The sequence below is a fragment of the Bufo bufo genome, chromosome 3, assembly GCF_905171765.1.
Source record: "Bufo bufo chromosome 3, aBufBuf1.1, whole genome shotgun sequence".
Taxonomy (NCBI): Eukaryota; Metazoa; Chordata; class Amphibia; order Anura; family Bufonidae; genus Bufo; species Bufo bufo.
In genome coordinates this window covers 698985190-699001618 of record NC_053391.1, presented here as the reverse complement: position 1 = coordinate 699001618, position 16429 = coordinate 698985190, and the positions used below count along the sequence as shown (strand labels likewise).

The 16429-nt window shown below is 46.3% G+C and overlaps 1 protein-coding gene across 2 annotated transcripts in view; it reads left to right on the top strand.

Annotated features, from left to right (window-relative positions):
- CHRNA10 (cholinergic receptor nicotinic alpha 10 subunit) overlaps positions 1-16403 on the top strand; it is a 45604-nt gene extending 29201 nt beyond the window's left edge. For both annotated transcript variants that reach the window (XM_040422675.1, XM_040422676.1), the window contains exon 5: positions 14797-16403. In XM_040422675.1, coding sequence (XP_040278609.1) covers positions 14797-15425 — 629 coding nt within the window. In that variant the 3' untranslated portion in view covers positions 15426-16403. The remainder of the gene's footprint in view (positions 1-14796) is intronic.
- The last annotated feature ends 26 nt before the right edge of the window (positions 16404-16429 follow it).

Here is a 16429-nt window from a genome sequence, read left to right as displayed (position 1 = left end):
CAGAGATGAGGAGGAGATGTAGGAGGTGCAGCACTGTGGAGAGCACAGGTAGGATGGTAGACAGAGATGAGGAGGAGATGATGTAGGGGGTGCAGCACTGTGGAGAGCACAGGTAGGATGGAGGACAGAGATGAGGAAGAGATGTAGGGGGTGCAGCACTGTGGAGAGCACGGGTAGGATGGTTAACAGAGATTAGGAGGAGATGTAGGAGGTGCAGCACTGTGGAGAGCACAGGTAGGATGGTAGACAGAGATGAGGAGGAGATGTAGGGGATGCAGCACTGTGGAGAGCACAGGTAGGATGGTAGACAGAGATGAGGAGGAGATGTAGGGGGTGCAGCACTGTGAAGAGTACAGGTAGGATGGTAGACAGAGATGAGGAGGAGATGTAGGGGGTGCAGCACTGTGGAGAGTACAGGTAGAATGGTAGACAGAGATGAGGAGGAGATGTAGGGGATGCAGCACTGTGAAGAGTACAGGTAGGATGGTAGACAGAGATGAGGAGGAGATGTAGGGGGTGCAGCACTGTGGAGAGCACGGGTAGGATGGTAGACAGAGATTAGGAGGAGATGTAGGAGGTGCAGCACTGTGGAGAGCACAGGTAGGATGGAGGACAGAGATGAGGAGGAGATGTAGGGGGTGCAGCACTGTGAAGAGTACAGGTAGGATGGTAGACAGAGATGAGGAGGAGATGTAGGGGGTGCAGCACTGTGGAGAGCAAGGGTAGGATGGAGGACAGAGATGAGGAGGAGATGTAGGGGGTGCAGCACTGTGGAGAGCACGGGTAGGATGGTAGACAGAGATTAGGAGGAGATTTAGGAGGTGCAGCACTGTGGAGAGCACAGGTAGGATGGTAGACAGAGATTAGGAGGAGATGTAGGGGGTGCAGCACTGTGGAGAGCACGGGTAGGATGGTAGACAGAGATTAGGAGGAGACGTAAGAGGTGCAGCACTGTGGAGAGCACAGGTAGGATGGAGGACAGAGATGAGGAGAAGATGTAGGGGGTGCAGCACTGTGAAGAGTACAGGTAGGATGGTAGACAGAGATGAGGAGGAGATGTAGGGGGTGCAGCACTGTGGAGAGCACAGGTAGGATGGTAGACAGAGATGAGGAGGAGATGTAGGAGGTGCAGCACTGTGGAGAGCACAGGTAGGATGGTAGACAGAGATGAGGAGGAGATGTAGGGGGTGCAGCACTGTGGAGAGCACGGGTAGGATGGAGGACAGAGATGAGGAGGAGATGTAGGGGGTGCAGCACTGTGGAGAGCACAGGTAGGATGGTAGACAGAGATGAGGAGGAGATGTAGGGGGTGCAGCACTGTGGAGAGTACAGGTAGGATGGTAGACAGAGATGAGGGAGGAGATGTAGGGGGTGCAACACTGTAGAGAGCAGGGGTAGGATGGTAGACAGAGATTAGGAGGAGGTGTAGGAGGTGCAGCACTGTGGAGAGCACAGGTAGGATGGTAGACAGAGATGAGGAGGAGATGTAGGGGGTGCAGCACTGTGGAGAGTACGGGTAGGATGGTAGACAGAGATGAGGAGGAGATGTAGGAGGTGCAGCACTGTGGAGAGTACAGGTAGAATGATAGACAGAGATGAGGAGGAGATGTAGGAGGATCAGCACTGTGGAGAGTACAGGTAGGATGGTAGACAGAGATGAGGAGGAGATGTAGGAGGTGCAGCACTGTGGAGAGCACGGGTAGGATGGTAGACAGAGATGAGGAGGAGATGTAGGAGGTGCAGCACTGTGGAGAGCACGGGTAGGATGGTAGACAGAGATGAGGAGGAGATGTAGGACGTGTAGCACTGTGGAGAGCACGGGTAGGATGGTAGACAGAGATAAGGAGGAGATGTAGGAGGTGCAGCACTGTGGAGAGTACAGGTAGGATGGTAGACAGAGATGAGGAGAAGATGTAGGGGGTGAAGCACTGTGGAGGGTACAGGTAGGATAGTAGACAGAGATGAGGAGGAGATGTAGGAGGTGCAGCACTGTGGAGAGTACAGGTAGGATGGTAGACAGAAATGAGGAGGAGATGTAGGGGGTGAAGCACTGTGGAGGGTACAGGTAGGATGGCAGACAGAGATGAGGAGGAGATGTAGGGGTGCAGCACTGTGGAGAGCACGGGTAGAATGGTAGACAGAGATGAGGAGGAGATGTAGGGGTGCAGCACTGTGGAGAGTACGGGTAGGATGGTAGACAGAGATGAGGAGGAGATGTAGGAGGTGCAGCACTGTGGAGAGTACAGGTAGGATGGTAGACAGAGATGAGGAGGAGATGTAGGGGATGCAGCACTGTGGAGAGCACAGGTAGGATGGTAGACAAAGATGAGGAGGAGATGTAGGAGGTGCAGTACTGTGAAGAGCATGGGTAGGATGGTAGACAGAGATAAGGAGGAGATATAGAAGGTGCAGCACTGTGGAGAGTACAGGTAGGATGGTAGACAGAGATGAGGGAGGAGAAGTAGGGGTGCAGCACTGTGGAGAGCACAGGTAGGATGGTAGACAGAGATGAGGAGGAGATGTAGGAGGTGCAGCACTGTGGAGAGCACAGGTAGGATGGTAGACAGATGAGGGAGGAGATGTAAGAGGTGCAGCACTGTGGAGAGCACAGGTAGGATGGTAGACAGAGATGAGGGAGGAGATGTAGGGGGTGCAGCACTGTGGAGAGCACAGGTAGGATGGTCGACAGAGATGAGGGAGGAGATGTAGGGGGTGCAGCACTGTGGAGAGGAGAGGTAGGATGGTAGACAGAGATGAGGAGGAGATGTAGGGGGTGCAGCACTGTGGAGAGTACAGGTAGGATGGAGGACAGAGATGAGGAGGAGATGTAGAAGGTGCAGCACTGTGGAGAGCACGGGTAGGATGGTAGACAGAGATGAGGAGGAGATGTAGGAGGTGCAGCACTGTGGAGAGTACAGGTAGGATGGTAGACAGAGATGAGGAGGAGATGTAGAAGGTGCAGCACTGTGGAGAGCACAGATAGGATGGTAGACAGAGATGAGGAGGAGATGTTAAAGGTGCAGCACTGTGGAGAGCACAGGTAGGATGGAGGACAGAGATGAGGAGGAGATGTAGAAGGTGCAGCACTGTAGAGAGTACAGGTAGGATGGTAGACAGAGATGAGGAGGAGATGTAGAAGGTGCAGCACTGTGGAGAGCACAGGTAGGATGGAGGACAGAGATGAGGAGGAGATGTAGAAGGTGCAGCACTGTGGAGAGTACAGGTAGGATGGTAGACAGAGATGAGGAGGAGATGTAGGGGGTGTAGCACTGTGGAGAGCACGGGTAGGATGGTAGACAGAGATAAGGAGGAGATGTAGGAGGTGCAGCACTGTGGAGAGTACAGGTAGGATGGTAGACAGAGATGAGGGAGGAGATGCAGGGGGTGCAGCACTGTGGAGAGTACAGGTAGGATGGTAGACAGAGATGAGGGAGGAGATGCAGGGGGTGCAGCACTGTGGAGAGCAGGGGTAGGATTGTAGACAGATGAGGAGGAGATGTAGGGGGTGCAGAACTGTGGAGAGCAGGGGTAGGATTGTAGACAGAGATGAGGAAGAGATGTAGGAGGTGCAGCACTATGGAGATCACGGGTAGGAAGGTAGACAGAGATGAGGAGTCGATGTAGGGGGTGCAGCACTGTGGAGAGCACGGGTGGGATGGTAGACAGAGATGAGGAGGAGATATGGGGGGTGCAGCACTGTAGAGAGTACAGGTAGGATAATAGACAGAGATAAGGAGGAGATGTAGAAGGTGCAGCACTGTAGAGAGTACAGGTAGGATGGCAGACAGAGCTGAGGAGGAGATGTAGGGGGTGCAGCACTGTGGAGAGCACAGGTAGGATGGAGGACAGAGATGAGGAGGAGATGTAGGGGGTGCAGCACTGTGGACAGCACGGGTAGGATGGTAGACAGAGATGAGGAGGAGATGTAGGGGGTGCAGCACTGTGGAGAGCACAGGTAGGATGGAGGACAGAGATGAGGAGGAGATGTAGGGGGTGCAGCACTGTGGAGAGCAGGGGTAGGATGATAGACATAGATGAAGAGGAGATGTAGGGGATACAGCACTGTGGAGTGTACGGGTAGGATTGTAGACAGAGATGAGGAAGAGATGTAGGGGGTGCAGCACTGTGGAAAGCACAGATAGGATGGTAGACAGAGATGAGGAGGAGATGTAGGGGGGCAGCACTGTGGAGAGCACGGGAAGGAGGGTAGACAGATATGAGGAGGAGATGTAGGGGGTGCAGCACTGTGGAGAGCACAGGTAGCCTGGTAGACACAGATGAAAAGGAGATGTAAGGGATGCAGCACTGTGGAGAGCAGGGGTAGGATTGTAGACAGAGATGAGGAAAAGATGTAGGGGGTGCAGCACTATGAAGAGCACAGGTAGGGTGGTAGACAGAGATAAGGAGGAGATGTAGGGGATGCAGCACTGTGGAGAGCATGGGTAGGGTGGTAGATAGAAATGAGGGAAGAGATGTAGGTGCTTGCATAGTGACAGCCGATTGTCACTATTCGGCAGAGGGATGACTACTGGCTCTCCACCATGTTAGACCCTCGCTACTGGTCCAAAATTGGGGCCATTTTTTCACTTGCTAAGAGGGAGAACAAACTGAATTACTATCGAGACATCTTAAGTAGTCAGTTGGCCGCTGCCTATGTGTGTGCAACATCGCCCATGCTCAAACAGTTCTGTCCGGGGGGCCCTCTGCGCTCACGCTACACTACCATGGCTGCTTGGGAAGGGGGTGGGGGGGCAAGAGCAGTACCAGCTCCATCAGCAGCAACTTAAGTCTAGAGTCGCTGATGAGCAATTTTCTTCACCCGCCTACTAAAGAAACTCCTCACCAGCAGCAGCAGCTAGACATAGAGCAGAACCTGAAGCAGCAGGTTGTGACGTACTTGGAATGCACCCTGCCACCCCACATCGAAGATCCCCTGGACTACTGGGCAGCCAAACTCGATTTGTGGCCGCAACTGGCCGAGTTTGCCCTGGACAAGCTTTTCTGCCTGGCGAGCAGTGTGGCATCAGAGCGGGTATTTAGTGCAGCGGGGGCCATAGTTACCCCAAGGAGAATTCGCCTGTCCACCTAAAATGTGGAGAAACTGACCTTTGTGAAGATGAATCAGGCATGGATCAGCCAGGATTTTCAAACACCAGTGCCTGATGCAGCAGACTAGATCATCCATGGTGCCAAACCTAAACTTTGTCAAAAGAGACCTGTTTCTTCTGGCTACCTGATTCAGCTACTATTCTGATTCTGTCACTCGCCTGATGCAACACCTGCTGCCAGGTGCTCCTACTGCCACCCACCATCTTCAGCTGGTACTGGTATTGACACCCACCTCCCCACTCTGTCACTGGGCCACTCTGTGGTCTCCTCATGCTGCTGCCACCTCACCACTCTGTGATCTCCTAATGCTGCTACCTTAACACTCTGTGACTGAGCCACTCTGTGGTCTCTTCATGCTGCTGCCACCTCACCACTCTGAGATCTCCTAATGCTGCTACCTTAACACTATGTGACTGAGCCACTCTGTGGTCTCTTCATGCTGCTGCCACCTCACCACTCAGAGATCTCCTCATGCTGCTGCCATCTCACCACTATGTCACTGGGCCACTCTGTGGTCTCCTCATGCTGCTTAGTAAACAGACTGCGGCACTCCAAGTCTTCAGAAAACTTCTTGTGTATTTTCACCACACAAGCGACGTTTCGACTCTAAATCTTTCTCAAGCTCAAATTAATACACCATAGTGAACATATATATACCCTTGATATACATTTGATTTGACATGGTGGTCCCTTCACAAAGGTGAACTCCACCCCAACTTAATTTCATATTAAATGACCTCACTGAGATGTCTCAGTAAGTAGTTCTGCGTTACTACATTTATTTTGGCTCCTCATGCTGCTGCCACCTCACCACTCTGTGGTCTCCTCATGCTGCTGCCACCTCACCACTCTGTGGTATCCTCATGCTGCTGCCACATCACCACTCTGTGGTCTCCTCATGCTGCTGCTACCTTTACACTCTGTCACTGGGCCACTCTGTGGTCTCTTCATGCTGCTGCCACCTCACCACTTTGTGGTCTCCTCATGCTGCTGCCACCTCACCACTATGTCACTGGGCCACTCTGTGGTCTCCTTATGCTGCTGCCACCTCACCACTCTGTGGTCTCCTCATGCTGCTGCCCCATTACCACTCTGTGGTCTCCTCATGCTGCTGCCACCTCACCACTCTGTGATCTCCTCATGCTGCTGCTATCTCACCACTAAGTCACTGGGCCACTCTGTGTTCTCCTCATGCTGCTTAGTAAACAGACTGCGGCACTCCAAGTCTTCAGAAAACTTCTTGTGTATTTTCACCACACAAGCGACGTTTCGACTCTAAATCTTTCTCAAGCTCAAATTAATACACCATAGTGAACATATATATACCCTTGATACACATTTGATTGGACATGGTAGTCCCTTCACAAAGGTCAACTCCACCCCAACTTAATTTCATATTAAATGGCCTCACTGAGATGTCTCAGTAAGTAGTTCTGTCTTACTACATTTATTTTGGCTCCTCATGCTGCTTCCACCTCACCACTCTGTGGTCTCCTCATGCTGCTGCCACCTCACCACTCTGTGGTATCCTCATACTGCTGCCACATCACCACTCTGTGGTCTCCTCATGCCTCTGCTACCTTAACACTCTGTCACTGGGCCACTCTGTGGTCTCCTCATGCTGCTGCCACCTCACCACTTTGTGGTCTCGTCATGCTGCTGCCACCTCACCACTATATCACTCGGCCACTCTGTGGTATCCTTATGCTGCTGCCCCATTACCACTCTGTGGTCTCCTCATGCTGCTGCCACCTTACCACTCTGTGGTCTCCTGATGCTGCTGCCATCTCACCACTACGTCACTGGGCCACTCTGTGGTCTCCTCATGCTGCTTAGTAAACAGACAGCGGCACTCCAAGTATTCAGAAAACTTCTTGTGTATTTTCACCAGACGAGCAAAGTTTTGACTCTGAGTCTTTCTCAAGCTCAAATTAATACACAATAGTGAACATACACAGTACAGACCAAAAGTTTGGACACACCTTCTCATTCAAAGAGTTTTCTTTATTTTCATGACTATGAAAATTGTAGATTCACACTGAAGGCATCAAAACTATGAATTAACACATGTGGAATTATATACATAACAAACAAGTGTGAAACAACTGAAAATATGTCATATTCTAGGTTCTTCAAAGTAGCCACCTTTTGCTTTGATTACTGCTTTGCACACTCTTGGCATTCTCTTGATGAGCTTCAAGAGGTAGTCCCCTGAAATGGTTTTCACTTCACAGGTGTGCCCTGTCAGGTTTAATAAATGAATGTCAGTCAGTCAGCCGAAAAATTGGGAAAACTTTGAAAGTAAGGGCTATTTGACCATGAAGGAGAGTGATGGGGTGCTGCGCCAGATGACCTGGCCTCCACAGTCACCGGACCTGAACCCAATCGAGATGGTTTGGGGTGAGCTGGACCGCAGAGTGAAGGCAAAAGGGCCAACAAGTGCTAAGCATCTCTGGGAACTCCTTCAAGACTGTTGGAAGACCATTTCAGGGGACTACCTCTTGAAGCTCATCAAGAGAATGCCAAGAGTGTGCAAAGCAGTAATCAAAGCAAAAGGTGGCTACTTTGAAGAACCTAGAATATGACATATTTTCAGTTGTTTCACACTTGTTTGTTATGTATATAATTCCACATGTGTTAATTCATAGTTTTGATGCCTTCATAGTCATGAAAATAAAGAAAACTCTTTGAATGAGAAGGTGTGTCCAAACTTTTGGTCTGTACTGTATATACCCTTGATACACATTTGATTGGACATGGTGGTCCCTTCACAAAGGTTAACTCCACCCCAACTTAATTTCATATAATAAACACATATATACATTCAAAATAATCCTTCAGTGGCCATTAAATTAATTGTCATAGTCACATACCTATATATTATGCTGAAAGGGGTATTCCAGTTGGACAAAACTGTAAAAAAAAAAAAAAGCGCCGTCTCGAACCTCCGACTGCGCATGCGCGCCTCCCCATCCCCCCTAATATACTGTGCATGTCCTCAAAATGGTAACTACATTTAAGTATCGGCAAATAGTGCAGGCGCACCAGCGTCCTGCGCTTGTGTCATGTGACTTCCTGCGTCGTCCCAACATCACGTGACACATATATAAACAAGAAGTTTTCTGAAGACTTGGAGTGCCACAGTCTCTGTTTACTAAGCTAATTGGGGAGTTCGGAAGGTCGGGACTCATCACTGCAGGCACCGCCATAAAATGGCCTCATTGAGATGTCTCAGTAAGAAGTTCTGTCTTACTACATTTATTTTGGCTCCTCATGCTGCTGCCACCTCACCACTCTGTGGTCTCCTCATACTGCTGCTGCCACATCACCACTCTGTGGTCTCCTCATGCTGCTGCTACCTTAACACTCTGTCACTGGGCCACTCTGTGGTCTCCTCATGCTGATGCCACCTCACCACTTTGTGGTCTCGTCATGCTGCTGCTACCTTAACACTCTGTCACTGGGCCACTCTGTGGTCTCCTCATGCTGATGTCACCTCACCACTTTGTGGTCTCGTCATGCTGCTGTCTCGTCATGCTTTGTGGTCTCGTCATGCTGCTGTAGTAAGACAGTAGTTCTGTCTTACTACATTTATTTTGGCTCCTCATGCTGCTGCCACCTCACCACTCTGTGGTCTCCTCATGCTGCTGCCACATCACCACTCTGTGGTCTCCTCATGCTGCTGCTACCTTAACACTCTGTCACTGGGCCACTCTGTGGTCTCCTCATGCTGATGCCACCTCACCACTTTGTGGTCTCGTCATGCTGCTGCCACCTCACCACTATGTCACTCTGTGATCTCCTTATGCTGCTGCCACCTCACCACTGGGGATATTGTTCTGACGGAACAGAGGAAGGGCAAAATAGTGACGTCAACACAACCTTACTGCTGACACCCTCTCCACTCTGTCAGGGGGCTCTACAGTCGTGGCCAAAAGTTTTGAGAATGACACAAATATTAGTTTTCACAAAGTTTGCTGCTAAACTGCTTTTAGATCTTTGTTTCCGTTGTTTCTGTGATGTAGTGAAATATAATTACACGCACTTCATACGTTTCAAAGGCTTTTATTGACAATTACATGACATTTATGCAAAGAGTCAGTATTTGCAGTGTTGGCCCTTCTTTTTCAGGACCTCTGCAATTCGACTGGGCATGCTCTCAATCAACTTCTGGGCCAATTCCTGACTGATAGCTTCACTTCTTGGAGTTTGTCAGAATTAGTGGGTTTTTGTTTGTCCACCCGCCTCTTGAGGATTGACCACAAGTTCTCAATGGGATTAAGATCTGGGGAGTTTCCAGGCCATGGACCCAAAATGTCAACGTTCTGGTCCCCGAGCCACTTAGTCATCACTTTTGCCTTATGGCACGGTGCTCCATCGTGCTGGAAAATGCATTGTTCTTCACCAAACTGTTGTTGGATTGTTGGAAGAAGTTGCTGTTGGAGGGTGTTTTGGTGCCATTCTTTATTCATGGCTGTGTTTTTGGGCAAAATTGTGAGTGAGCCCACTCCCTTGGATGAGAAGCAATACCACACATGAATGGTCTCAGGGTGCTTTACTGTTGGCATGACACAGGACTATTGGTAGCGCTCACCTTTTCTTCTCCGGACAAGCCTTTTTCCAGATGCCCCAAACAATCGGAAAGAGGCTTCATCGGAGAATATGACTTTGCCCCAGTCCTCAGCAGTCCATTCACCATACTTTCTGCAGAAGATCAATCTGTCCCTGATGTTTTTTTTTGGAGAGAAGTGGCTTCTTTGATGCGCTCACACCTGCCTGCTGCCATTCCTGAGCAAGCTCTGCACTGGTGGCACTCCGATCCCGCAGCTGAATCCTCTTTAGGAGATGATCCTGGCGCTTGCTGGACTTTCTTGGACGCCCTGAAGCCTTCTTAATAAAGAATTTAACCTCTTTCCTTGAAGTTCTTGATGATCCTATAAATTGTTGATTGAGGTGCAATCTTAGTAGCCACAATATCCTTGCCTGTGAAGCCATTTTTATGCAACGCAATGATGGCTGCACACGTTTCTTTGCAGGTCACCATGGTTAACAATGGAAGAACAATGATTTCAAGCATCACCCTCCTTTTAACAGGTCACGTCTGCCATTTTAACCCAATCAGCCTGACATAATGATCTCCAGCCTTGTGTTCGTCAACATTCTCACCTGAGTTAACAAGACGATTACTGAAATGTCCTTTAATGACAGCAATGAAATGCAGTGGAAAGTTTTTTTTGGGATTAAGTTAATTTTCATGGCAAAGAGGGACTATGCAATTCATCTGATCACTCTTCATAACATTCTGGAGTATATGCAAATTGCTATTATAAAAAGTTAAGCAGCAACTTTTCCAATTTTCAATATTTATGTAATTCTCAAAACTTTTGGCCACGACTGTACATTACATGATGAAGACATTTCATAAAACAGATTTAGCCAAAAACCTACTGTCTCTTACATGCAAGAATATAACTACTATAATACTGCTCCTATGTACAAGAATATAACTACTATAATACTGCTCTTACAAGAATATAACTACTATAATACTGCCCCTATGTACAAGAATATAACTACTATAATACTGTTCCTATGTACAAGAATATAACTACTATAATACTGCTCCTATGTACAAGAATATAACTACTATAATACTGCTCCTATGTACAAGAATATAACTACTATAATACTGCCTCCTATGTACAAGAATATAACTACTATAATACTGCTCCTGTGTACAAGGATATAACTACTATAATACTGCCCCTATGTACAAGAATATAACTACTATAATACTGCCAACTATATACAAGAATATAACTACTATAATACTGCTCCTATGTACAAGAATATAACTACTATAATACTGCTCCTATGTACAAGAATATAACTACTATAATACTGCTCCTATGTACAAGAATATAACTACTATAATACTGCTCCTATGTACAAGAATATAACTACTATAATACTGCTCCTATATACAAGAATATATCTACTGTAATACTGCTCCTATGTACAAGAATATAACTACTATAATACTGCTCCTATATACAAGAATATAACTACTATAATACTGCTCCTATGTACAAGAATATAACTACTATAATACTGCCTCCTATGTACAAGAATATAACTACTATAATACTGCCTCCTATGTACAAGAATATAACTACTATAATACTGCCTCCTATGTACAAGAATATAACTACTATAATACTGCCTCCTATGTACAAGAATATAACTACTATAATACTGCTCCTATGTACAAGAATATAACTACTATAATACTGCTCCTATGTACAAGAATATAACTACTATAATACAGCCTCCTATATACAAGAATATAACTACTATAATACTGCTCCTATGTACAAGAATATAACTGCTATAATACCGCTCCTATGTACAAGAATATAACTACTATAATACAGCGTCCTATATACAAGAATATAACTGCTATAATACTGCCTCCTATGTACAAGAATATAACTACTATAATACTGCCTCCTATGTACAAGAATATAACTGCTATAATACCGCTCCTATATACAAGAATATAACTACTATAATACTGCTCCTATGTACAAGAATATAACTACTATAATACTGCTCCTATGTACAAGAATATAACTACTATAATACTGCTCCTATGTACAAGAATATAACTACTATAATACTGCCTCCTATGTACAAGAATATAACTACTATAATACTGCCTCCTATGTACAAGAATATAACTACTATAATACTGCTCCTATGTACAAGAATATAACTACTATAATACTGCCTCCTATGTACAAGGATATAACTACTATAATACTGCCCCTATGTACAAGAATATAACTACTATAATACTGCCTCCTATGTACAAGAATATAACTACTATAATACTTCTCCTATGTACAAGAATATAACTACTATAATACTGCTCCTATGTACAAGAATATAACTACTATAATACTGCTCCTATGTACAAGAATATAACTACTATAATACTGCTCCTATGTACAAGAATATAACTACTATAATACTGCTCCTATGTACAAGAATATAACTACTATATTACTGACCACTAAGACACCCCTACATCCCTAAGCAATCAGGGCCATGACTCCTGTAGTTTTGCAGGTACAGTTTTTACATTTATTGGAGGATGGTGTTGTGCGTGCTTAGGCCACGTTCACAGTAAAGGCTGAATTACGGTTGCCTGATTTACCACCGGATCCCCATTTCCTATAATGGGATCTGACTGCTTTTCCAGCATAAATGCCCGGTTTCTGCTGGAAAAAAAAAAGCTGCATGCAGATTCACAACGCTCCTCTTTACATAGCCTTACTGCTGTGATCTGGGGATGATGGGGTGTAGAAACAGATGTTTCTGTCTAGTGATGGGAAAACCACCTTGTAACAAACAAACTAGGCACAAAATTTTGTCTGGCTTGTGAACCCGAAGCTTTTCCGGTTTGTTTTGGATGAATCCAGTAAAACGACATGCAGCACCATTTTACTGCACTTGTCGGTGAAAAAAAGCACTAGGAAGGAAGAAGAAGGGTGCTCATATGACCCTGGGAGGAAGTGGGGGGCGGGCTTGCCCTGATTGGCTCCCAGGCTGACAGACAGCCTGGATGAGCCAATCGGTGCTGCAGCAGACAGGGAGGTGCCCGAGCAGAACAAGAAGAACGTCATTCTGTCCTGGGCTGTGAATGAGGGTGGTTTGGTCTTATAGAGTCTGTCAGGATATCAATCTTGGGGAGTCACGGAGAGTTAAAATCAATCAGGGACAGTCAGAAATCAGTCAAGCTTGTATTCTACAGTCAGGGAGAGTGAAGGGAAAGGCTGAAAAGAAGGAGAATTGTGTAGAATATGGAAAGGCAGGAAAGCTGTCAGCCAGGGAGTGAGGAGTGAGGAGCTGAGGCTGGCTGTGCCTTCTACTTGCAATTAGAGGTGAGCGAATTTCTCAAAAATTCAATTTGGTCAGTTCGCCGAATTTTCCAAATAGATTTGATTCTATCCAAATTTATTTGTGGGGAATCGCGTTAAAAAAAAGCTATTTCCTGTCTGCAGAGAGCCTGCATAGTGGTGTAGAACACTGTGCCTCTATAGGGGTGTAGAACACTGTGCCTGTATAGTGGTGTAGAACACTGTGCCTGTATAGTGGTGTAGAACACTGTGCCTGTATAGTGGTGTAGAACACTGTGCCTGTATAGTGGTGTAGAACACTGTGCCTGTATAGCGGTGTAGAACACTGTGCCTGTATAGCGGTGTAGAACACTGTGCCTGTATAGCGGTGTAGAACACTGTGCCTGTAAAGCGGTGTAGAACACTGTGCCTGTATAGTGGTGTAGAACACTGTGCCTGTATAGTGGTGTAGAACACTGTGCCTGTATAGTGGTGTAGAACACTGTGCCTGTATAGTGGTGTAGAACACTGTGCCTGTATAGCGCTGTAGAACACTGTGCCTGTATAGTGGTGTAGAACACTGTGCCTGTATAGTGGTGTAGAACACTGTGCCTGTATAGGGGTGTAGAACACTGTGCCTGTATAGCGCTGTAGAACACTGTGCCTGTATAGTGGTGTAGAACACTGTGCCTGTATAGTGGTGTAGAACACTGTGCCTGTATAGCGGTGTAGAACACTGTGCCTGTATAGCGGTGTAGAACACTGTGCCTGTATAGTGGTGTAGAACACTGTGCCTGTATAGTGGTGTAGAACACTGTGCCTGTATAGTGGTGTAGAACACTGTGCCTGTATAGTGGTGTAGAACACTGTGCCTGTATAGCGGTGTAGAACACTGTGCCTGTATAGCGGTGTAGAGCACTGTGCCTGTATAGCAGTGTAGAACACTGTCCCTGTATAGCGGTGTAGAACACTGTGCCTGTATAGTGGTGTAGAACACTGTGCCTGTATAGCGGTGTAGAACACTGTGCCTGTATAGCGGTGTAGAACACTGTGCCTGTATAGCGGTGTAGAACACTGTGCCTGTATAGTGGTGTAGAACACTGTGCCTGTATAGCGGTGTAGAACACTGTGTCTGTATAGCGGTGTAGAACACTGTGCCTGTATAGCGGTGTAGAACACTGTGTCTGTATAGCGGTGTAGAACACTGTGCCTGTATAGTGGTGTAGAACACTGTGCCTGTATAGCGGTGTAGAACACTGTGCCTGTATAGCGGTGTAGAACACTGTGCCTGTATAGTGGTGTAGAACACTGAGCCTGTATACTGGTGTAGAACACTGTGCCTGTATAGTGGTGTAGAACACTGTGCCTGTATAGGGGTGTAGAACACTGTGCCTGTATAGTGGTGTAGAGTACTGTGCCTGTATAGTGGTGTAGAACACTGTGCCTTGCAGTACCATGCATAGAGAGTCTGCTGTGGTAGTGAGTTAATACTGTGAATCCGTATGACATGCAGATGACAGGCATCGCTCTTAGAATCACGGCACACTTCATGGGGCCAAAACTGACCAAATAACTCGTGTGAACTCAGCCTTACAAGTCAATGTTAGAGCCAGGTATAAAAAACCGTGTAGAGGCGCAAGATCCTACTATAGCGTGAAAGAGCGCACTCCTTTGACAACCTTGTCATCTGATTCCACACAGATTCTACAGAACCTGTTCTGTTAAGCACTTATACAAGTGTAGGTCTTAACCTAATTTATAAATTCTTCTGTTTCTCTATCTCTAGGGAAGTACTACATCGCCACCATGACAATGATCACGGCCTCAACAGCCCTGACAATTTTTATCATGAATATTCACCATTGTGGCCCAGAAGCAAAACCCGTCCCAAAATGGGCAAAGAAATTTATCTTACAATATATGTCCAGGATATTCTTTGTCTATGAGGTGGGGGAAAGCTGCAAAAGACCTAAACCAGAGAAACCTCCCACAGTACAGGTCATGAACGGACAAGCCAAACGGGAAGACCCCACCAACATTCTTAAAAACAGTCAAGAGGGGGACACAAAGTGTACACCTAAGAAGAAAGACTTGGACTTGGGGCAGGAAAATTCTTCAAGCAATGGCCACAATGCCTGGAAGGATCCTGGAAAATATGAGAGAAGTTCTGATCAGTGCAGGGGTGGGAAAGGTAATGGTTGTGGAGAGTGCCCTAAAGTCGATTGTCTGTGCCACAATGAACGCTTGCTTAAAAACATTGAATATATGGCCAACTGCTTCCGAGAGCAAAAGGCAGCGCAAAAACGGACTGGGGAATGGAAGAAAGTGGCCAAGGTCATGGACCGGTTCTTCATGTGGGTGTTCTTCATCATGGTGTTTTTCATGAGTGTGCTAATAATGGGCAAAGCAATCTGAGACACCTTGTCCACAGTCGAGGTTACGGCTTCTCCAGTCATTGCGAATCCTTAAGTACCATTAAGTCCAGCCAGCCTCGTTAGTTGTATACTTCAACATCTATATCTAGCTTCATATCCTTGTCCATGCCGTCAACGCTTACTGTCCTAATGAAGGGCAAAATTCTCAGATATATTTTCCATATCTAAAGTTTAGACAGTCAAGGGTTCTCCAACCATTTTCATTATACAGGAACATGAATGGCTGTCTGAACCTATTTTAGAATGTATAGAGTCACTCTGATACACTAATATTATCCTCAACCCTACTGTCCTAATGAAATGTGCTAATTATCTGCAAATCGATGTAGCAGTCATTGTCAATGAATTAAAACACTCAGACAACTAAGGCTCTCTCAAAATCATGGAGGAACATGCTCCAGTATGTCCAGTCTGGTTGTATGACTAGTCGAGAAGACCATGCAGTCATATCATGGTCTTCTCAAGCTGGATTTACATGTAACGCTTTTTCATAGGGTGAGATGATCGGAGGTTCTGAGACCTCAATCATTGTTCCCGGGCAGCAGATCTTGGTGTCTAAACAACCTCTGCTGCCCAGGAACGATGACTTTGTATGGAAGCATTTCTCCTCCACTTAACGAGCAGTCGATTGTCAAAAAAGGAACGCTTCCCTCCTGATAATCGGCTGCTCCTTACAGCATCTAAATGCGCCTTAAATAGTTTGCTAATTAGATTCACGGAGAATCAGGATACAGTATGTATAGAAAAGTCTTGGTCAACCATTTGATTCTCTGTTATTTGTATCTCTCCTGTCCTCAGAAGAGTTTTATAAAATATCCAGATCTACATTCATGCTGTCAATGATTCATTCAAACCACAGTGTGTTTTTGGAGAAAGTAAATTGTAGGTTAAGCTATTGGAGATACACTGTCCATAGAAATAACTCAATTTGCAGGTTTCTTTATGTCTTGTCTGGCTGTCCGAGAATGTTCTACATTTGATGGA